Source organism: Camelus ferus, chromosome 6 (assembly GCF_009834535.1).
Source record: "Camelus ferus isolate YT-003-E chromosome 6, BCGSAC_Cfer_1.0, whole genome shotgun sequence".
In the NCBI taxonomy this organism is placed as follows: domain Eukaryota; kingdom Metazoa; phylum Chordata; class Mammalia; order Artiodactyla; family Camelidae; genus Camelus; species Camelus ferus.
In genome coordinates this window covers 43,944,904-43,970,025 of record NC_045701.1, presented here as the reverse complement: position 1 = coordinate 43,970,025, position 25,122 = coordinate 43,944,904, and the positions used below count along the sequence as shown (strand labels likewise).

General features: G+C 35.3%; 1 protein-coding gene across 13 annotated transcripts in view; it reads right to left on the bottom strand.

The window, feature by feature from the left end:
* Positions 1 to 7,132: 7,132 nt before the first annotated feature.
* Positions 7,133 to 25,122, bottom strand: part of MIA2 (MIA SH3 domain ER export factor 2) — an 81,488-nt gene continuing 63,498 nt past the window's right edge. For 6 of the 13 annotated variants that reach the window (XM_014561967.2, XM_032481935.1, XM_032481937.1 and 3 more), the window contains 7 exons: positions 24,384 to 24,466; positions 22,614 to 22,742; positions 19,346 to 19,504; positions 14,095 to 14,217; positions 9,686 to 9,744; positions 8,839 to 9,076; positions 7,181 to 7,748 (listed from right to left, as the gene is read on the bottom strand). In XM_014561967.2, the coding sequence (XP_014417453.1) occupies positions 7,582 to 7,748; positions 8,839 to 9,076; positions 9,686 to 9,744; positions 14,095 to 14,217; positions 19,346 to 19,504; positions 22,614 to 22,742; positions 24,384 to 24,466 (958 nt within the window). In that variant the 3' untranslated portion in view covers positions 7,181 to 7,581. Of the gene's footprint in view, positions 7,749 to 8,838; positions 9,077 to 9,685; positions 9,745 to 14,094; positions 14,218 to 19,345; positions 19,505 to 22,613; positions 22,743 to 24,383; positions 24,467 to 25,122 lie in introns of those variants that run through there. The other 7 variants (XM_032481932.1, XM_014561972.2, XM_014561971.2 and 4 more) reach the window with 5 other exon arrangements.

Sequence of the window (25,122 nt, the reverse complement as noted above, 5' to 3'; positions counted from 1 at the left end):
CTGCAGTTGACTCAGATTTCAATTTAAAGCACTACCGTCATTGGAGTAATGCTTATTTAATATGGGCATTACAGAAAACCACCTCAGCTATTTGGGGTGTGGCCAAGGAGCCACAAAAAATACAAAGGGCTGGTGGGGACCTGATTATTCCCTTGAACTAATGCTTAAAGGTGTCACGTTCAGAAGAGCCACTTCTGTTTCCTTTAAGCCCATTTGTTCTTACATTCAGCATAATTCTAACAAGCCTGTTAGTCTTGTTTCTCAGTCTACAGGGATTAGAAGTAGAGAGGAGTGACTGTGAAAGGCATAGAAGTTTATACACTGAAAAGACAACATGACTAATCCTAAACCATCTGTGGAGGAATGTGAAACAAACACCCCTTGAATTACACAGCGATGATAAATGTTTGCAATGACCCTGAATCAACAGGAAAATACATTGTCTTCAAAATATCTCTGTAATGAGTTAACAGAATATTTAATACATCTTAGAAATACTTTCAAGATATTTAAAGATAGCTAAAGTAAAAATTTATGTTTAAAAGAATGCATTTTAGTTAATCAAGAAATATTCACTTAAGTGAAATTTTCTAAGAAAACACTGGATAAATTAGCCAAGAAATACCATGACTGACACATAGTGAATATTTAGTTTGCCAAGCATGACTTTAACCACTTTATAAGAAAATTTTTTATTTAACTCTCTTAACAACCCTGTGGGACGTATCATCTCCATTTAGTATATGAAGAAACTAAGGCAAAGAAGGGTTAAGAATCATGTCCAAGGTCATAAAACAGTAAGTGGTCAAGCAAAATCTGAACCCAGAAGGCAGGACCCCTATATTATAGAACCTCTATCCTGCCACTCATCAGTACTACAACTATACCATTATTAGGCAGATAATACTATTATTCAACTTAGTTTTTCATACAGATATTAAATTTTAAAGTTTCATCATCTCCATTTATTTCTTAACTGTATTAACTGCCCCTGGTATATTTGTGTGTGTGTGTGTGTGTGTGTGTATCACTAATTCTGCTGAACCACAAAGCAACAGAATGATCATGGAGGTGTGTGAATTTGTCTGACACATGTAAAGTGTGTTATGTGTGTGTGTAAAAAACACTGAAAATGTAAATACACGACATAGTCTAATGTATGTGTACTGCTTTATTTTATAATAAGAAAAAGCATGTAGTTACTACATGGTTAGCCTACCTACTGGCAAGAGACAGGCAAGATAACTATAAAATTAAAATACTCACTACCTTGTAATTGTAACTATTTCTGGAAGCTAATCGAATTCCACTTACTTGGGATGATATATTATTAGAGATTCTCAAGTGATTGAAATATATATAATGTTGGTCCTAGCTATGCTTGTGGGCCCAACAAATGGAGGCAACTTCTAAAAGGCTAGTTAAGAAATTGCCATAGCCACCCCACCCTTCAGCAACCACCACCCTGACCAGTCAGCAGCTATCAACACAGACGCAAGACCTTCCACCAGCAAAAAGATTATGATTCACTGAAGGCTCTGATGATGGTTAGCATTTTTTAGCAATTAATTATTTTTTTCATTAAGGTATGTACATTTTTTTTTAGACATAACGCTATTCCACACTTAACAGACTGACAGTACAGTAGAAACATACAACTTTTATATGCACCAGGAAACAAAAAAATTCACATGACTCACTTTACTGTGATGTTCACCTCCCTGTGGAGGTCTGGAACTGAATCTGCAGTATCTCCAAGGTATGCGTGTACAGCAAACCTTTTTAAAGACTGCACCAAAAAGCTGCTAGAACTAAGAAATAAATTCAGCAAAGTTACGACATAAAATTAATATACAAAAATCAGTCACATTTCTAAACACTAACAGTGACCTATCTGAAAAGGAAATTAAGAAAGCAAATCCATTTACAGTATCATCAAAAACAATAAAATACTTAAGAGTCAATTTAACCAAGGAAATGAATAACCTGTACACTGAAAACTATTAGACATCAATGAAAAAAATTGAGGAAGACACAAATAAATGAAAATATTCCATGTTCATGGATTGAAATAACTGATATTGTTTAAAATGTACATACTACCCAAGGCAATCTATGGGATTTAATGCAATTCTTATTCAAAATTCCAGTGGTATTTTCCACGGAAGTAGAAAAAAGATCCTAAATTTCTATGGAATCACAAAACTCCAAATGGCCAAAGCAATCTTGAGAAAGAGAAACAAAGCTGGAGGCATCATATTTTCAGATTTCAAACTGTATTGCAAAGCCATAGAAATCAAATCTGTATGATATTGGCATAAAAACAAATATGACAGTCCAGTGGGATGGAACAGAGGACCCAGCAATAAACTCACGCATATATGGTCAATTAATTTTCAACAGGACACCAAGAATACACAGCAGGGGAAAGAATAATCTCTTCTTGTAATAAATGGTGTTGGGAACACTGAATATTTATATGCAAATGAATGAAACTGGACCCTAGTTTACACCACACATAAAAATCAACTCAAAATGGGTTAAAGACTTGACAGTAGACCTGAAACCATAAAACTCCTAGAAGAAAACACTGACGGGTGAGCTCCCTGACATTGGTCCTGGCAATGATTTTTTGGATCTGACACCGAAAATGAAGGCAACAAAATCAAAAACAAGTGGGATTACATCAAATTATAAAGTATCTGCATAGCAAAGAAAATCATCAACAAAACAAAGGCAATCTATTGAAGGAGAGAAAATATTTGTAAACCACAAATCTGATAAGAAGTTAATATCCAAAATATACAACAAACATATCCAAGTCAATAGCAAAAAAATAAAATAAAATAAAAAAATAACCCAAATTGAAAAATGGGCAGAGGAGCTGAACAAATATTTTTGCAAAGGAGATATACAAATGGCTGTCGATACACAAAATCACTAATCATCGGGGAAACACAAATCAAAACCACAATGAGATAATCACTTGTTAGGATATCTATCACCAAAAAGTCAAAAGATAACAATCGCTGACAGGATGTGGAGAAAAGGAAACCTTGTACACTATGTGCAATTATAAACTGGCACAGCCACTATGGAGGAACTATATGGAAGTTTCTCAAAAAATGAAAAGAACTATTATACAATCCAGCAATTCCACTCCAAGGTATATGCCCAAAGAAAATGAAATCAATAGCTTGAAGAGACATCTGTACCACCAGTGTTCACTGCAGTACTGTTTACATTAGCCTAGACATGGAAACAATCTAAGTGTCTATAGACGGATGGATAAAGAGAGAGAAACAGAGAGTTACCAGAGAGCTCTCATGTTTCCCCCAAAACCCGCCATCTCTTTTGTAGCATTCATATCAAATTCTGTCAAAGTAGCTGCTACTATGAAAGAAACAGGAGGCTTAATACAGGAATCACCAGTTCATCTTTACCAAACATGGACAACTTAAGCTTCCCAGGCATGTGAAGAAAGAAAGCCCAAAACAAGCAAACAGAATTTTTAACCTCCAAGGAAACACATAATTCAAAGAGTACTTTTAGAAACCTCTAAAATACTATGGAGAAATTCAAGATACTAGATTCTTACAAAAAGGATGGCATCTATGAAAAAGGGACAAAGTATAATTTAAAAAATGCTCTTAAAGATTAAACAGGACTGTTGAAGATAAAAATTTTAAGTGAATGACTGGAACATATAGTTAAGAAAACTTTCCAGAACAAACAAAAAAAAAAAAAAAAAGAGAGAGAAAGAGATGAAAAATATGACAGAAAAGATAGACAAGGAATTTACTAAAAGTAAAAAAGAATTTCCCAGAGTTTTAGGACATGGGACATGAGTCTTCAGAGTTGAAGTGCCTAACAACATGGCAGCCAGGAGTGCGCCAAGTACGCCTCCAAAAGAGAGATGGCTGTGAGGAGCAGTGAGCTGACAGCCTCCAGCTGCTGCACCTACAGGGTTCACACCAAGACCAGGTTCTCCCTGGGGACAGCTCCCCGCCAGGACAGAACACGCATGGGCACTACAGCAGAGCCGTTCCTACCCAACGAGGGACTCCTCTCACAGGCAATCTTTGCCCTGGGGATCGCGGCTCCCCAGGTTTCTGAATCTGAAAGATGGCAGCTTTCTCTGAGCTGCACTGTAATCTGACGCTCTTCCTACCTGAGCTTCCCACTCTCTCTGCTTTCACAGAAGTCAATCTGAACCAAGGTCTGAAGGTTTTCTCCACCTATTTCTGCATTCTCACCCCTAAATCCTTTACAGGTGTTCTCCCTTGATAAATCTCTTTATGTCTAATTACATCTTAGAATCTCCTCCTCAGAGGACCTGAACTAACACAAAAATAAGTGAAAAAAGTCTCAAGTATAGACACATCAAACTGTGATTTTCAGAACACCAAAGATAAATTCCTAAAAGTGTCTTATACAAAACTCAGGTCCCCAACAAAGAGAAAAGAATCAAACTCCCTTCAGACTTCTCATTGCCAACACTGGACGTTAAAAGACAACATATTGATGTCAACTGACTGATGTTAAAAGAATAATATATTCAAAATTCTGACACAGAATTCTACACCCATATAAACACCAAAAAGGGGGCTGAAGGATTGCAATTTTCAGACATGCAAGGATTCACAAATGTTTCATTCCCCATCTGTTCTTAGGAAATTACTTGTGAACTCCAGCAAAAGACTTAAATTAATTAAAAAAAAAAAAACAGCAAGACAGGAAACAGGAGAAACTCCAAGAAATCAGTAAAAAAGGCAGTCTCCGTTCACAGGCCTAGAGCGCAGCCAGTCTGGTTTGCAGCCGGAGGACAAAGGTCTGCAAAATAAAAGTCTTTAACAAAAACATAAATAATAATATATCCAACAGAAAAGATATGAAGAGAACTTTTATAAATTAGGATATGATAATAGCAAATAATGTGGGGGGGAGAGAAAGTACATTAGAAAAGTGGCGGGGGGGGGGGGGTATTGTATTCTTGGCCCAAGTATAAAGATAACCAAAATGTATCACAGAAACGTAAATGCGGAAAGAGAGAACAGGTAAGAAGAAATCATTAATTTGGCCCTGATGTTTAAAAACATTCTCTTCAGCATGACCCAAAAATTTTAAGACTGGGATTTGGAGAGGAGGAAAGGTAAACTTAGTATAGTTGACCCTTGAAGAACACTGGAGGTTAGGGGGGCCGACCCTAAACACAGTTGAAAATCTGTTTATAACTTATAGTCAGCCCTCCTTATCTGCTATTCCTCCATATTCGAGGTTCCTCCATATCCAAGGTTCTGCACCCACAAATTCGACCAGCCATGGGTTGTGCAGTACTGCAGTGTTTACTATTGAAAAAAGTCTGCGTATAAGTGGACCCAGGCAGTTCAAACCCATGTTGTTCAAGGGTCAAATATATATGATTTGGCCTGATGGTGAATAATATTTAATGATGATAATGATATAAATGCTATTTATGATTTTCAAATTGTAGATCAAATCTAGGTTATGCTTGTAGGCATAATATAATTATTAGCAACCTTGAAAACATAAATGTACAGCTAAGAGAAAACAGGATTTTGGACAGGGTAGGGGAAGAAAGGAGGTGGAATAAAGATAAGGGGTATGAATAGAGGTTTAAATATATTAATTACAAAGGTAACAACAGAAAGCCTTAACCTGGATAAATATCAAACATGAAGAGGAAAGGAAAATGGGGACGGGAATAGTGTAAGTGTGTTAAGTCCTAATTTTCCATTTCCAGGAATCAAACTGATAAATTTTTAAAAATCAAGTTGATAAATCAGGAATTAGAGGTAGAAGTGTATCTTCTAAAATTCTAAAATCATCAGAATTAAAAAGGGAAAAAAAGAGTTCAAACAGAAACTGACTAGGAAGTTTAACTGGGGATAAGAAGTAAATGGGGAAAACCTGCTATTCATCCTAAAATACCATTATCTGATGTATTCTTATTAGTTTATGTTACTTTAATAAAACATTTTAAAGCTAATTATGTTCATTTACTCTGGAATCCCCGAAGCATTTTAGACCACTGAGCCCATATCAAGTCTTCTCTTCCACCAGGCTCTCACCCAGCGCTCTCCCTGCCTCCTCCATGACCCTCCGCCTCAGTTTATGTCCACTCTCTGTTATGTTTGATCTGCCTTCCTCTCTCCCCTTCTCTTCTGTCTTAAGCCAGGACAAGTCTCCCCTATCCCAGGGCAAACGAAAAACTTTCACTTGACTGGAACACTCCACACCACTCCTCTTGCATTTCCCTTCTTCCTTTCACTTCCCAAGTTAAAAAAGTAGACTTCATGCCCCCCTGAAATCTGGTTTTTAACACTAAATGTAACAAAGCTTTTATAGTCCTCATTCTACTTCTTGTTTTATCCAAGCATTTCCCACAGAGACTTTCTTTTCAGCCTTTTTTTCAGAGGCACGGGTGAGCCTGGAGAGGGAGTGGAAACACCTCACAAGAGCAGTGTTTCGAAGAACATCTGAAAAGTGCTGGAACCAAGTGTGCCAATTACACATGCATCACTGCTTGGTGCAAAAATATTAACTCTTCTGTCTTCTGGCACTGAAGAAAAAATCCAAGTAAACAATTAAAAACAATCAACTTCGACATAAATAGTGTACCATCTATTAGCTATATTTAAGTGCCTTTCTTGTCATAATCATATTAATGTGCAAGATGGCTAATAACAGAACACAAACCTGAGTTAGAAAAACATTCTAAAGATAATGAGTTCAAAGCCCAAAATGATGACACACTGCCTCATACAGTTCTCTTATAGAAAACCTCAACATACCCCGCTCAGCAGTAAATATACTTCCAAATGAAGAGAAAACCAAGAAAAAAAATAAAACTGTACAGGAAACCAGTGAATGAACTAAGAAGATCCAAATTCTGAAATCTGCCATTAGATAACATCCTGGTTTTCTTTAAAATATAATCAACTTTGACTTTTAAGTGTATTAATTTGTTGCTTTGGGTCATTCATGTCTATTTGCAAGAAAGAAGGCACATTTCTGGTTAAGATAATTGAATGGGAAAGGCTCATAAAGCATTAGTTTTGAGCCTCAAAGCTATCGGGAGAAGCAAAAAAAACTAACTAACAGAGCCATATTAATGAAAAAACTAGCTGATTTTATTGTTATCAATGCCAAACAAATCTTTAAATCAATTAAAATTTATTTAATTAAGCATAAAGTTACTTTCACATTTGTCTACAACCACAGTAAATACAGTTCTTGGCATGAAGACACAGCCTTTGGAGTTTAAAACATCCTCACCTACAAGATTACAGATATAAAACTCTCATTACTGTTTATGTGATAGTGGATATGTTAATCAAATTAAAATAATTATACTATCTAGAATAAAATAAAATAGAAATAATTTACTCATAAGAGTCATATTTAAATCATCTTTATTTACAAAATACTATCCTGAGAATTATAATTCCATTAAGCTCCAATTTGAGCAAAAGTATAATCACTTAAGTAACAGCAGTTACTTAAACTGAAAATAAAAGAGAAGTCAAAATTACTTTTGAAGAGAGGCCAAAAATATTGTCAAGTTTCTTGCTGTGGTCCTGGATGTTCAGTAGTAGGCTCATTCGAAGGTGGAATCAACCCTGATGGGAACTCACCCCTAGTTTCAGGAGGTGGGGGTGGGGGGAAAAATCCAGCTCTTGGGGGAAGATAATGAGGAAAATCTCTCGGTGGATAGACATTTCTCACTGTTCAAAGAGATTGGTAAAAGACATTTTTAACTTTAAGCACCTGAACTGTGGCCCCAATAAATCATTACCTTATAACTTCTAGTACTTCTCTTTATTTTTAAAAACTGGCACTGGAAGAACTACCTGATCTAACAAATGAATTTTTATATCAAGTAAAACATACTTTCTTCAACTACACATGATTACAGGGAATATCATTAACTTTAGGTGCAATTTTTGTCCTATGAAAATCTTAACATCTTAACACTTTCTAAAAAGGAGAGGAATTATTTCAAAAGATAGTAACTCATTCTAAAAAAGGTTTTCAGGTAATATAATTTTTAGCAGACTTAAAATCCAGATCAGTAATTCCCAAATCTAATTGGATACTACCCTAAAACATTTCCAGTTATATCAAAAACTGTCTTCAAATTCCCTAAATAAAATTCATTTTAATTCACTTTGAACTTGAAAAATGGAGGAGGAATGTGGAAAAGAATGACTACTTCAGGCAAGTAATAGGCTTTTGCCTAGTGTTTGGTAACCATGTATTTATTCTGCCAAAACCTATAGTTCTAAATGGTAATGGACAGATATAAAAACAATTATTCCTCTTTTCTTATGTGAGGCTATGAAATAACTTTAATAAATTCAACAATTAGTCAAAACATAATAAACACATATTAGGCTGTAAATAAGCAGGACTGCATGGGAGCTACTTGTGAAAAAAGATTTTTAAAAATACTTTAGCCAGTAATTTTAATGTTAAAGTATAAATTATATTTTCACTAACTGACACAGTACCCAATTTCTATCAAATAAGATACAAATCATTTTAGTATTAACATAAGATTGCTGCAAAAAAACACCATTTTCTTGATTATTGAAATAAAGAAGTAATTTCACATTATTCAGATGAATCAAGTTGAAGCCTCATTACTGATGGCTGGCTATCTTTCCAATTTGGAAAAGTAGTGGTACATTCACAGAACATGAGAAAAATTTTCCTCCACTGTATTACTACATGTACAGAAAGTAAAATTAGTATCTCTGATCTACTCTATAAGACATATATTAAGCTTAAAGGGAAAAAAAAAAAAAAGCATACTTGCAAATGGAGGATGTGGTGGACCAGGAAAATCTCTTGGTGGAAAATAATCTCGGGAAGGTCCATACATGCTTCCTGGAGGAGGAGGCGGAGGGAAAGGAAGACCTCTTCTTATGAAAGGGACCCTTGTATCCAATGGGAACAATGGACCTCTGATTGGAGGAAAAGGTGAAGGAGCAAAGCCAGGGCCAGTTGCTTCACTTTCGATGGGAAGAGATGAATCAGGTACACTTAAATTCTGTAACAAATTGACATATGGCAGTCACTAAACAGCTAATTTGCAATAGTTTTCCTGAAAATCTTAGGCTTAGAAGAAAGAATCTAGGCACCTTGGCAGAAAGCAGTCTACGACATCTTAAAGGGCTCCAGAGAAGGACTCAGTTTTTCATATTAGATAGATTTCAGCTATCATGAATATTTTATTAACAGAAAATAGCCTTAACCAACAAAGTTAATAGTCTGGCTAAAGATAAAACACAAAGAATAGTCCAAGAGTACCAAAATATACATTTGTTTACCAAGCATGTACTGAAAAAAAGAAAAGATGCTTATGTTGATATTTTCAGCATGACCAAAACCAAGATTGTAAGCATAGTAAACAAAAAATATACTTTAAAACATTCAAATAAAAATCCAAGCAGGAAAATTCAAAGTCTTGTTTAACTATATGAACTAACTCAAACCTAGAGTCTGCAAGTTGTACCTGATCACTATAGGATGCAATTTAGAAAGAAAACAGCTATAACGCTGAGTACGAAGTATATTTGTCAAAGGGAAAGAAGCAGCTTTTAATCAAAAACTACATGGATAAAAAATACATGGATAAAATTCTAGTTACAATACTTACACCAAGATCGTCTTTACTATCATTTCTACTGGATTCCATTTCTGAGGACATTGGCCCATCTAGACATAAAAGTTAAACCATGAAAAATACTTGATTTATCACTCCATGCTTAGATCTCCAGATCACAGTATCTCCTGATATTCCCCTCCCCTTGTCAGTGCATAAACCAGCTTGATACCAGCATCCGGTCTAAGGGCCTAAAGACAGCTTGAGGTCGGTCCCTATAAATTTTGGCAGACTCAGAGTTCTGCAAAGGCATGTAGCAGTGGTTTCCCTAGCTTGTTCAAGGCAATCCTGTGAGCAGCATCATTAGGGAGGTTTCTAGGAGGCAGCATTCCTCTCCTCCCTTCCTTCTTTCTTCCATTCCTTCCTTCTTTGTTCTCCTGCCTTACTTCTTTCCTTTTTTCCTCCCTCCTTCCCTCTCATCTTTCCTTCCTTATTCCTCCATCAGGTAACACAGACTAGCAACTGAATTTAGTCACTGTTTCTAAATAAATGTTCCTAGACTTTATCATCAAGAACTGCTCAGTCTCTGAGAACATAAATTCAAACAGCCTTCTCTCCAACCGCAAGTAGTTCCTCTCACTGTACCTGTCCTTGGATGACACTGAAGCTTCCGGTCCTCTGATCGAACTCTGTATCCTCCTTTCTTCATTTCCTTCCCTAATTGACTGACTTCAAACTCCATCACTATAGCCAGTCATTAACGTCCTACTAATGGCCATTTTTCACATGTGCTTCACCACATTCAGCCCTAGATTAATTCAATTCTTTGCTTCCACTCTGCCTAGACCTGAGCCACCCAGTACTTCTGAGGGTAAAATAAATCACAGAGCCAAGGAGACAGCTCCAGCCACTCCAGGCTGACAAGAGCTCTAGCCATACTTCCAGCTGCCAAATGCCTCGCCTTTCTTCTGTCTTTAAGCCAGTTTTCTCCTCAACAATTTCAAACCTCCAATCTCCTCAAACCTGCTATACCAGTCACCTAGAAACTCCCCTAACTTTTTTGTAGTCAAACATAAATGTATCAGCAACTACAGTCCTATAATCTTTCCTCCTATTGTCATGGAAAAGGATTCCTCTGGACAATCTAAGACCCTGATCCTGTACTCAGAATCCCTCCCCTCCAGGTTCCGCAGGGACCCTCCTCTCTCCACTGCCTCCCTCCTCCCTCCCTTTCTGCTAGACCCATCCTATCAGCAAGGCTCTCCCAACTACTATTTAAAAATGAGACAGAAAAAGAGAATCACCCCTTTACAGCTATCTCTCCCTTCACCATCACAAGCTGTTCTATATACATATATATAGTTCAGAATTCCTCCCCTTCTGTCCTCACTGTACTGCCATCTATGTGCAACATCCACCGCTCCACTGAAATTATTGCCCCCAGATTAAAAAAAAGAAAGAAAGAAAAAGCTCTTCTTTCACTAAATTAAAACAGAACTAACTCCTTAGTCCTTATTTAATGTTATTCTTTCCATTGTAGACTACTGCCTCCCTCTTTTAACTTCTCTCAGCCTTCAGCTTCTCTGATGGCACCCTTCTCTGTCTCTCCTTTCTAGCTGCTCCTTCTCAGTCCCACTGGTGGGCTCCACTACTCTGACCATCCTTAAACAGTGGTCAGCTCAGAGTTCACCCTCGGCCCTCCATCCCTTCTCATTCTCTCCTTGAGAAATCTCATCCACTCCTACAGCTTTAGTTTGACGGATGCCACTAATGACTTCCAGATGTATAATTCAGATCGAGCTACTTCCCCCAGGACTTCAAAACTTGACATGCCTACTTGGATAGTCCTGCAGGTGTAGAACAGGTGCTGCTAATTTTCTAAGTTCAAAATGAAACAATCTTTCCTGTCAAACGTTCCACTGTTCCTTGTTCCTTGCTTCAGAACAGCGAATGGCCCACATGCCACCGCCGAGAACCTAGGCAACAGCCAAGACTCCTCCTTCTCCCTTGCTCCATGCCTTCAATCCTAAGTCCTTCCACTTCTGTCTTCTCCCCGTCTCTTCTCATGCATCCATCCCCTCCGCTAAGGCACCGCTGTCACTAGGGTAGATTCCCGTCACAGTCTCCTAAAAGGTTATACCCTCCCTCCAGTCTCAACAGCTCCCTCCAGTCCTTTCACCACAATGCAACTAAAATTATTTCTCTAAAATGCAGATCTGATTACTTCTCTGTTTAAAATCCTTTAGTGTGTTCCCATTATCCTGCAGATAGGTCTAAAATTTCTGAACAGGTTTGCAAGGCCTTGAAAACTTTATGCACCACTTACCTCTTCACTACCTGTTTCAATATTCTATGACTTCCACTCTGTGTTACAGCCATAATTTACAGGACACTCTCAACTCTAAGTCTTTAAGGATGCAATTCTCTCCTTCCAGAAAATCCACATACTTTGGCCCAGCTAACTACTCCTTTAATTCTCACCTTATATGTCACTTCCTCCAAAAAGATTTTCTTGACTCTCTCACACTCAAAACACCAATACCTGTCATCCAGGTTAGCAACTCACGTGCTCCCATAACATCATGCACTCATTACTTCTGTCAGTACATAGTGCAAATGCCTGTAGACCTTTACTAGACCTCAAGGTATAAGAACTGCTGACCTATTCACCGCTGAAATACAGCAGCTACCATAATGCATGTCATACAGTAAGCATTCTACAGACATTTAGTGCATCAGTGGCGGGGCTGATGCACTAAACTGCTCCACTACCCTCTCATTCCAGTGACGTGCAGGGATCAAGACCATGGTTCTGGAGTCAGACATGGGATCAAATCCTGCCTCTGATGCTTCCTATGTGAGATTTTGAACACCTTTTTGAGCCTTGGTTTCTTGATCTATAAAATCAGGGTAACGGTATCTATTTCACTGGTTCATTGTGAAGATTAAACGAGATAATTCATTTCACTCAATACACGTTTACTAAGCACTACTGTTAGTTAATGTGCTTCAACTGTATCACTCACCACTCTCCTTCATGTAAATACCAAATGTTGATAAACCAACAACAACGTATTACATATATATAGCATCTTTATACATACAAAATACTTTCACACACCTTAACTCATTTAACCCTCATAAGACCTTGCAAGGGGTTAATATCTCAGTTTTACAGCCATTATCCATCAATAAGTCATGCTGTCTTTTCTGTTTTTACTTATACTGTTCATTATTACTGACGCAGACCCCTACTTCTTAACTAATTTTTCAGATTCCCTCAGAAGCAGCTCAAATGCCACCTCCTGATGGTGTCTTCCCTGATCCTCCAACTATATGGGAGTTCTCCCTTTCTGTGAACACAGCCATGTTCTCTAGTGGGACTTGCTATTCTGACCTGTATTAGTTAAGCATATATATTTGTCTTTCTCCCCTATTTAATTATTAGCTTCTTACAGCTAAAAACTATGCCTTACTAAAATCATATTAGCTAACATGTCAAGCAGGATACCTTCTAAACAGAAGGCACCTAAAAGCTATCTGCTAAATTGGACAATGTTCAATTACCAAAAAAAAAAAAAAAAAAAGGACATGTGAAAAATTTTAAATAGCATTAGTTTAGACATTGATTCAATCATACATACACTTTTATTCCATTAAGCTTGAACTAATGGGGGAAAACAATTTCAAAACCCAAACAGAAATAATTAACTTAATTATAACCAACAGCAGAAAACCAAGCCATAGTCCACTTCTCTGCTTATTATTCAAAAAAAGACTGATTTCCTAAAACAGTATGTACCTCAGCTGGATAATCCCCCTCCTCAATATATATATATCCTTTCCCGGGGAACCCTTTTACCAATAAATTTACTTTACTTTTCTATTTACTTTTAATATTTTTATTTTCTTAATGTTCTGCACTCCTAATTGACACACTGGCTATCTATATTTCTCAATATCAATGAGTTGCTGTGAGGTGGTTTAAGTAAAAGAGCTCCTGACAAACGACTGCTCAGTAAATGTGAGTTAAATCTATATAAGCATGAAAATGTTTTTAAAAGGTAACTGATTAACCCAACAACAGAGCATTACTCAAATTATTTTTCTGGTGGATTTTCACATATCCATTCATGCCAGTCTAACTTCCCTGATTACTAAACAGGATATACATAAGTGGACTGAAAAACTAGAAAGTTAATCATGAAACACAGTAAAATTAACCATTATAGGTACATACAGTAAATTCATTATCATGCTGTCCAAACCAACCATCTACATATGTGTAGATGCCGTGGATACACACAGTATAACAAGAAACTTAAAACCAGGAAATTTTCAGGAAAGAGATTTTGGCCTTAAGAGCTAAGCAGAGATCACAATTAGTCCTTTATTCAGCTTCCAGTTCTTTACTACGCCACCATTATCAAAAAACACATATACGCACACAAAGTATTACCTACCTGTTTTATCCAAAGATGGCATATTAAAACTCCTAAGCTCTGCTGGTCCAGAAAGTCTACCAGAATTAGAATAAAATCTGTCTTGCCTTTGTGGAGGAAGAACTGCATCAGGATATGGCTGGCCTGGAAAACACGTTTTTAAAATATCTCCATTAGAATAAAAATAAATCAAGTTAACTGAAGTTTAATATATGAATGTAGATATTTTTCTTGCTTTCTAAAAGACTTTGATCCATATTCTTGGTAGGTAATAGTAAACAATTTTAAGAAAATTACACATTTTACTAAAGGCAATAACTGTTTTTGTAGTAAACACAAGTGTAATGCTATCCTGGAGTTTGAAAATTTCTATTACTATGTGTAAATTAGAATATATGAATAGAAATTAGTTATATATATTCAGCTTTCAATTTTAATAATAGTGGAAGTTAGTGGATACATCAATATATCAAAAAAAGACTTTTAGGAGCTAGCTATCAGTAAAGAAAGAAAAAACAGAATATGTTGTAAACATAGCAAGAAATTAAGCAGAACAGACAATGATAAAAGAAATGGTCACCAAAGCAGAAAGAGCATCATTCAGAGGTCATCAAGTAATCAGATTTTCAGTAACTTCAATATTTTGGAGTTTAACTTCCCTCTACAACCAAAGGGAAAGATCTCTGACTCAAAGAATGAAGGAAGATTAAGGGTATCTGGAGAGACACAAATCTGGTACAGACTCAGACTCAGGGGATTCTAAACCACCTTTCTTTGTCCCCAGGTGTCATTTATGATGACAAAATGGTAATAATCCATGGATCCTTGTAGCGTTCATCACACTTGAAAAAACATAGGTAGTCTATCTCATCTCTGATAGACGATGGCAGACTTCAATGCATTAAGTAGGCATTTGCCCATCCCCAAAATATGGCAAAGGTCGAAGGGAATGAGCTGTGTGACTCTCTCCTATCCTAACAGATACAGACAAAAGCCTAAAACTGCCTTCCGTGACTGTCCAGGCAATGGTTCATAATGTGAATGCCATACAATATTGGGTATGCCACTTGTCCTCTGATCCTGCCACTGGGACCTTACTGACAGACCTGTCCCACACAAAGCCAAGGAAACCACCTGACATTAACCAGAGTCGATGGAGAGAATTGTATTTAATGAGCTCCCAAGGGCGAAGGGATGCAACAGGACAGAAAGATCCACATAGTCTTGAAGGCTCATTGCCCCCTTTTTTCACGGCTGACTCAACGGTCTGAATTGGCCCAGTGAAAGAAAAGGCCAATACCAGCCAGTGAGATCTAACCTGCATTCTCCCTTCCTACTTTAAACATGGGATTAATTAAATGGCACAGCTGGGCAAGGGGATACAGTGGGGAAACCTGAAGACTTCCCAACTCTTTCTTAATCAGGTATCTCAAGATACCATATCCTTACTTTGTTGCTAAAGAACATCTCCCCACAGTATCGGTAACCTCAGAAAAACAAAATTTTGCTGCAAGTATTTTACTTTATAAATCATATGCCCATGTTGTCCTCCTTTGGTGAAAACAGTCCATTCCTTAAATCTCCCAGTGCCTATTGTATGCCAGGCATTAGTGATACAAAGTTGGGGGGTCTTTTTAAGCTTTATTTTTTTCTGGTAGGGGGAGGTAATCAGGTTTGTTTGTTTATTCTTAGAGGAGGTACTGGGCATTGAACCCAGGACCTCATGCATGCTAAGCGTGCGCTCTTCCACTTGAGCTATACCCTCCCCCACAAAGTTGGTTTTGATACAGGCTGTGTATAGTCTAACAGAGATAGAAACAAATAGAAACAAATTAATGTTTTAAATAAAGGGGCATACAAATAATATGGGAGATGGCCTATCTAATTCTGTTTGGAGGAATCAGAAATGGTGTCACGGAGGAGGAAAAGTTTGCTCTGAAAGAAAAATAAGGAAGGATGAATGAGTAAATAAGGGTATTCTGGTGACACTCAAATATACATATACATGTTTAAGTACGTGTACATATATACAGACGGACAATGTAATAAGATAAAACCGTATGGAAGGCATATGACCAACGCAAGACTGAAATACAAATAAGGACGTGAACAGTTCCTTTCTTTTTTGCTTTCTTACCTTTTCTACCAGGCTTATAGAAGAAGAGATGATTAAAAAGAAAGAAGGGAGAGAAAAAGAATCAGGGGGAAAAAAAGGGGTGGGAAGAAATGTACAGGGCATTGTGAAGCAATTTCATAAACTAAAAATTAGAATAAAATTCAACATGTCTAGTTAAAAACAAAAATGTTGTTCATGTCTTTTCATTCCAAAACAAATCTTGGACAGCAATAGTTCCCTGAGTAACAATCTAACAGTTTGGGAGTCTATCACGTAACAGGAATATCAACATGGTTAAGAAGAATTATAAAGATATACAAAGGATCTGAATTTTTTTAATTCAATAATGGTTACTAATCAAGTATAGTAAGAATCTTCACTTAAAACAGAATGTGAAGAAATAGTTTAATCTGATGATTAAGGAATTTAAAGAAATGGAAAAGCAAAACTTCCAGAAAGTAGTTGATGAAAGCACTGATATGGAGAGGTTATGACTCTAGAATAAAGAAACCAATGGTATAAAGAGAATGTCTAAGAAACAGACCTGTGCAAATAAGGGCATTTAATTTAAAAGTGATATTTCAAATTGATAAACTAATATACAGTATTAAAACTGTCTATCCAATGGGGAAAAAAGGAACTCCTCACACTGTCCCAAAACAAAAAATATACAGATTAAAAAGACTTAAAAACCAAAAACAAAACTTTAAATTTTTAGAAGAAAACAGAGAATATCTTTTTGATCTAAAGATATGTCTTAAACAAAACAAAAATTCCAAAAAAACAAAATGGATTAATTTACCTAAAACAAAATTTGAAACTGTTGTATAACAATAACATACATAATAATGAAATAAGCAAAAGACAAAACATTAGTATCCAAAGTATACTGAGAATTCCTAGTAAGCAAAAGAGAAATAAATCAGGTGATTTACAGGAGAAAATACAGATGACCAATGAACAAGAAAAGATGTTCAAGCTTACTAATAATCAAAGAGCTACAAGGAATAATAAAAAAAAATGAGAAAAATTTTAACTCATACGGCTGGAAATATTCAAAAAAAGTTTTACATCAAGTATTGAAGAAAAAGCTACTCTCAAATACTTCACGATAATCACTCTTGAGGACAATGGACAATATCCACTTAAAACCTAAAATATGCATATCTTACTTCCCAGCAATTTCATTACCTGGACTCATCTCTAAAGAATATATATACAAAAAAGATGTTAACTGCAGAATTGTTAGCAATGGTGAAACACTGAAACACCCTCAAGTGTTCATCAGATGAGACTGAATAAGACTACACAAACGAACTGCAGTATATTCATATATTTAAACATCGCACAGCAATTAAAATAACAAACTTTATATTAAAATGGAAAGAATGCAAGAACATATGCTGATTAAAAACTTGATAAAATAGAAACATACTTTTAAAAAAATCAAATATAGACTAGTTTATACACATTAAACTCATGAGTAGTTGCCTCTGGGAAAGAAGGAAGGTAATGACCCTGAGAAGGTAAACAGAATAGACTTCAACTCACATAGTGTGTGATTTTTTTTGTTTGTTTTATTTACACATTCTCTCTCTCTCTCTCTCTCTCTCTCTCACACACACACACACACACACACACACACACACACACACATACGAAACAAGTATTAATATGGAAATTCTGGGAGGTAATACACAGGATTGTGCTACATTATCTGTGTTTTTGTTTCTTCATTTGTGAAATGGGAAAAATACTCTGTTAAAGGGATTAATAAAAAGCACTTAACATCTGGCACAAAGCAAATATCCCAAAGTAGCTGTAATGATAAACTAAATTCTTATGATTATAAACTATACCAAAATATAGTATTGACTGACCTCACTCAAAATTATGACCATAAACTTCAAATAGAGACTCAAGATTGCCCTGTAATCATATCACATTTTACTGACATTTAAGTTCCTTCACTCTCCTAAATGGCTATTGTATACCTTTTTCTCCCTCTTCCAATTTCTGACAGTCCCCTCCCCTCCCATCCCAAGTTAACAACCTTGCCACATCAAGAAAATTGACACAGCTGAAACACCTTCATTCACCCTTGCCCAGTCTCTCTATCTGCACATATCTGCTCCGCCTTCCTTCCTTTCACAAAGTTATTCAGTCCCTGTTTAATTTCTCACTTACACTCTGGATCCCATCCTCTTTGTGTACTACCCAAGGGTTTCATTTTTTTAATTACACCCTCTCCCATATATTATCAACTTCTCTCCCAATCTTAGATTATTCCCATCAGCAAATAAACGTGTTGTAGTACTTTCTATCTTTAAAAAACAAAAATAGCTCTCCCTCCAGCTACTATCTCATCTCCTTCTTTTATTAAAAGCAAATTTTTTCAAAAACTTATCTACATTTGTCCCCACATCCTAATCTCTCCTCAATCTACTCTCTTCAGGAAGATTGAAAAATTAAACACAGATCTTTCAATTTTATATAAATATGCAGACAGTAAGTTATCAACCAAATACTAATCATCAGAGCGTATAAAGGATCATTACACAAGAAGAGATATAAGTGATACAAGAAATATACACTCCTCAAAAAGTGAGAGACCAAAAATTTGGAAACAACTTGAAGTAAATATCATCCTCTAAGAGGATGAGAGCATCGCTGTAGATTTTAGTATGCCTTATTAAGTGCATGAAGACTCCAAAATCTCAATAAGGAGATCAAAATGAATCTAACTTAAGACAAACTATAATTCAATCAACTGAACACATATCAAAAAAAAGAACTCCCTAAAAAGATATAAAACTAAATTCTGGGAGGGCATGCTTAAGATGATGAGGGAGACTTTTTCATTTTCCTAATTACATATTTCTCCAATGTCTGAATTTTCTAACAAAAACATAAACACATATCACTTCTATGAGCAACAAAAACAATAGAGACATTCAATGGGGGGGGCATGGAGGTAATATAAACAATTACCCCTAATTATTCTGTTTGGAAATTTGTGTATTGTTGTTTTTTATTATATATACCATGATTTTTCTTAAGACAGGACACACTTGTACACCTCATTTCTTCCATTCCTGTATGTTGCACATACTAGTTGTCTTTCAAATGTAAGTAGTAACTATCCTCTTTTCATACCTGATGGAGGGATCATCATCCTACGATCTTGTTCCCAGGTTGGTGAAAGGGAGCCAGTGTCAGAAGCCGCTCTGTGGGGATCAGTTAACCTATCAGAGCTTGACTCTCCTCTTTCATTGGTGATGTGATGCTCCAGAGGGTTCCCTGGGCCTCCTGAGCCTAATTAAAGAAGAAAAATACAACTCTGTTTTATCTAAAAAAGTATTATAAGACTTATACCAAATAAAATGCAGACAGGTTTTAAAAAGGGAAAACAATCAGGTTCCAACAAAGCTCCCCTAAGACACATCAGACTATAACTATCCTACCATAGACATTTCTAAGACCAAAAGGAAAAAATAATTTTGCCATGTGCATATACAAGCACTTGTCTACAAAATTCATTTTAAATGTTATCAACATCATTGTTTACACATAAAATTTGTGGTTAAATTATAAATACTAAGTCTGAAAAGTAAGAGTAGAAACTAAATTGCAAAGTAAAGACTGCTATACCAATGTAACAAGATAATTGTAAAATGGGTTTTTTGTTCTTTAAACTAATATGTCAAAAGCCAAAAAGAGCATGAGTCCTTTAAAACAGTCATCTTAGAAGATATATACCTATTTCAATAATTTTGTAACTAGTCAAAGTAAACAACTCTTTTAGAAATGTTAATTAGATTAATTTAAGAGCAACTCAAGAAATTACAACTTAATGTTACATGACTCATCTCCTGCCTCAAAATGATTTTAACCACTCTGATTACAAAACTTTATACCCACCAAATAAATTTGGCTTTAAAAAGCAATTTCTAAATATCAAATTCACTTTCAGAAAGAGCTGACAACGCTAAAGGCAAATATAAAAAAAGTTTCAAGACAACAGCACTGTTGGAATAAACATTTTGAACAAGATTAACACTCATTTGTAAGGGCAAGGGTATAGCTCAGTAGTAAAGTGCATGCCTGACATGCAAGAGGTCCTGGGTTCAATCCCCAGTATCTCCATTAAAAATAAATAAACCTAATTATCTCCCCCACCCCAAAACTCTCATCTGTATAAGAAAATCTGGCATGCTTACATTTATAAAGGAGGGGAATCATTTTAAAGTTCCCATCCTAAGACCACTAGAAAAAAACAGTACCTCATTTAATAGCCCACATACAATTAAAATGAAAAAGACAAATATAAAAAATTTAATATATTAAATAACAAAATATATCAATACCTCATCTGTCATTGAATGGGGAATGAGGTCTCTCAAAATTATAGTGCCCAGAAAATAAAAGCTTATTTACTCTTTCAAAGAACAGCTTTTAGAAAATTATTTTAACAGAAATCTTTCTAAAATGCTTGCCACATTTTAGTACCTCCTTTAAGAGAATAAAACTAATTTGACCTTTTCATGGTTAACTTGTGCAAATCAGTATACCATTCTTTTTTTTTTAATATATAGTAGTAATCTTTTAAGGTTTTTCTATGTACTCTCTTTTGTAGAGTAGTCAGGAGGCCAAATGACTTTTATGTCAGAAGGTCAACTTTTCCTTATAGTTGTACATCCTATTAAATTTCTCAAATATTTCTTGCATTTTAAGAATGCAAGAATATTCAAATATAGCTTGCTTATCCTTGTAATCAAATCATTAGATGAAAAAGGCTGGGAAAGCAGAAAGTTAAATCAGTAAGAAATGTGCAAATGTCAATTAGGCTGAGTTCATCTAGAATGAAGAACAGATCTTTAAAGGAGACATTCAAAGGCTTTCTCCTGATTGCTTACTTCCAAAGGAATAAAGTACAGACCAACTGACTGCCTACCAGATGAAAAACTACAAACATGAAATTGCTAAAGGTTAAGATTTTTCATTCAGTCCAAAAGTTATATACAATTTACTCTAAAAAGAAATTATTTTCCTTATACGCAATCTTATTCAAACATATATCGCATCCAAACTTTCAAATTTAAAAAAAAGAAAAAAGATAGTAAGAGGAAGGTAAAGAAAGGTCATTCTTCTTTGGTGGGTCATAGAAACTTTTAGTCCAAAGCAACTCTTTTAAGACCTGCTAATAACTTACCTAAAACTTCTGTAGCTTTTCTAACAAATAGTAAAACGCCCTTGCAAGTGATCGAACCACACTGTATCTTGAAAGTAATTAAAAAGGAGAGGAAAGTAATTTAAATAGGAGAGGAGAAATCAAAGGTAATTTGTATCCTTATTCCAAATATTCAGTTGACTACAAGCAATCCTTGACTTATGTCCTTCAACTTCCAGTGATTGACATTTGGCAGTTTAGTCAATTGACCCTTATGAGAGGGCACCAGACTGCTGGCTGCAACCCATTTTAGTGCATGAAATTAACTTTGTCTTAATCAGCATTCTCTTTTTAATGCAATGGAATAGAACTGAATAGAAGATACCAGGGAGCATCAAAAGTAGTAAGGGTAGCATATAACTGGTTTCAGTTACACTTCTGTTGGTGTGTGATACGACATTATATAAACACAGATTTGGAAATAAAAATCTAAGACTCCTAATTTTGGAATAAATAGGCTTCAATTTTGCCACACTCCAAGAGAAAATTTTAAAGCAACTTGACAAAGTAAACAAATATGGTGAGAGATCAAAAGAGAAAAACTCAAGGTACACAAGTACATCAGGGTGTACGCTGATGAAAAAAATGCAGAAAGATCAACAGCTAATGCTTCGGCTTGACGTGGCTCTGGAAGTTCTCAAAAACACGTAAGGGGGATTACGAAGCAGACAATCTTGGGTCAGTTTCTCAACCTATTAACAAATGATTTAGGTCTCCATTAAGGTTCCCAACAAAATTCTGCCTACAAGAGAGCACTTCTGAATTCCTTGACTCTAAAAAAGAAGGTCATTATAATGAAGTAAAAAAGGTTTTAAATTCTATATTCCAATAATGTTTCATTAAAATAAAATTTTATGCTAGGTTATATTGTTATGTATTTTACGTAGTCTTTATAAAGTTATATATTATGTAGCACAGTAATTTTTAAGAAGTTAAAATATGATTTAAAAAGAGATGCAGCAAGTCCTTGACCAAAATGTAATCTATTATACCAATGTTTCTAAGAGAAAAATGTATTAAAATTAGATGTCATAAAGCTCCCTTTTTCCAAACAAAAGTAACTACCCACAATAAGTGCAAGGAATGCCTGTATTACCCAAAGGTTTATTTTAAAGATCATTTTAAAGATAAGTTGAGATGAAAATATAAAGTAAGGAAGAAATCTAGAGTAATAAAGATGTTTAAACAATATACCTCTTCCTCCTCCCCCTGGAAGCAAAGGTGAGAATCTGAGTGGACCCTCCAACAAAGTTGGAGGGGAGAGAAAAGCTCTCGTTTCAGGTGAAGGTCGACCCAATGGTGAGGGACCATATGGGGAATGCTCTGGAATAATTAAAACAGCATATTTAAATTCATAGTTTCAATCACCTATACTACAGATTAGAACCTCACTTCAACAATTACCATCGGGTCATCCTATTGCCAATTTAAGTTTATTCCATGTCCTAAATACTAACCATCCCTTGGGCTTTGCTGATTAGAATTAAAAATGGAACCCTATGTTTTTAAAGTCTATCTACCAAATGGACATTCAGTAAATAAAAATATCATCCTCTTGGTAACTAAATACACTTAAATAACCATACCATATTAAGCAAAGGACACTGGTGATATTTTTGAGTTACAGAGGTTTTGAGGGGCATGGCATTCGGTTTTGCTTTCTTTTAGTGGCAGTACACTTCCTGATATTTCATTCAGCTGGTGAGGGTTGTAACATGGACGGGCTCAGTTTAAATCAGGGCCAGATAGGCTGCACTGGGCCATGAATTACTTGAATAAAGCTTGGGTTTTGAAAAGTAGGGGAAAAAATAGAAAATAATCTGAAGCATCAGAAATTACTTTTGATTCATCACCTCATCACCAGTGAAAATTCAGTTTACATTTACTAGTTCTTTAAGTAAATCACTTTACCTATAAACCATATAACCAAGAGCCTTATTATTTTACAAACTTCACCACTCCCAAATAATGGTTATGCTTTCAAAGATCAAAAATCAGCAACAACATCAAAAACCAAACTTAAATACCACCAAAATAACACTTTTCAAAACATGGTCAATTTTATTATATAGCTTATATAATATCCAAATGGAGTTATAACAAAACATCAAAGCATTATTTACCCTGAGACTTTTGCATTAGATTCAGATCAAAATCCCTTCTGTATAATTCCCCTCACTCCAGATTTTGCTACTATTTGAAATTCAAAACAATCTGCTATCTCTTCAATGTAGAAATAAACTTTCGTTTTAATGAAATTGGACTTTCAAAAGTGAATTTTATCACTTTTCAACAGTTATTAAAAGAAGATTCTACCCATATAACGATAAGGTTTGTTTTCATTGCCCTAGAAGTTTAACTCCAAGTCAACCAAAATTATTTTGAAAAACTTAAGATCATAAAAATGCTAACTCATTAATGAATGGACAGAAATACTATATACATTTTCCAAAGAACTGGTCCTCTCTCTTGGGGATAATAAAGCAAACAAAACTCTGTTTATTAATGTTTTTCCACCTTTTTAATTAATACTTTTAAATAATTTTAAACCAACTGTTTTAATTCTTATTTTTATAATTCAAGCAAATTCCAAAGAATAGTTACTATGTAAACAGTCACAATGTTAACACCATTTAAGCACTCCTTACCCATTCATGCCCCAAAAAAATAATTAATGAGTATCTTACTATGTACCAAGCACTCTGCTTATCAAGGAACTCAAGGCACTAATATATCATCTAACAAAATGCACTGAGAAAGGGAGGCAGCCATTATTTACATTAGTGCTTGGGAAACAAAATTCAGAAACTTGGGAGATTGTGAGAGAACTTAGATTAGAACCCTAGCTCCAAAATCTGAAAAATGTATAAGTAATAGTGTTAATTTATACTAATTTAAACTATATGTACAATATATATAAAAATATATGTATTTTAAATGAGGGGTTAAAAAAAAAAAGACTACCTCTGCCAAATGCTGTATTTGGAACATCAAGTGCATAAGGATCTTTTTCTAAAAGTTCAAATTTAAACTCTGTTTCAGTTAATCTGCAAATAAAGAACAAACATCTCTAAGTTACTCATCCAAGAGAAGCACCCACATTTCAAGAAAAATGCCACTATTGAGTACAAGCTACTCTTCACTATTCTCAACATCTGCATAGAAGAAACAGACCCTTTAAAATTATTCTGACCAAAACACCTTTCCATACCCCCCACTATTTATTTTGGGGTAACAGATTCCTTTTTGCCTAGTGATAGTGATGCTCTGTTGAGGTTTGGCATTGTTTTGTTTTCTTCTTCAAAACCAGACTACAGAAAGTGATATAATCACAGAATCCAAATTTTAGGAAGATCTTGAAGGATTCTCTAAGGTCAATCAGTTCAAGTCTATCATCTTACAACCAAGGAAACTGAGGCTAGGAGCTTAAATGATTTATGCAAAATTAAAATACCAGAGTTAAAACACAGAGCTCCCACTGCTGAGTCATATATGCTTTCCACTGTAATGTTACCCATATGATTCCAATCATACCGTAAAATTGGAATCTGATTAATTCATCCTGCTATTTTACTCCTGAACTTATCTTAAAAATACGACATTTTAAAAGAATCTTGACCATCAGATCTAAATAAAACATTTAATCATTCCATTTTAATTTCTGAGTAGAAAAGACAAGCAAAAAGACTAAAACTAATATTGG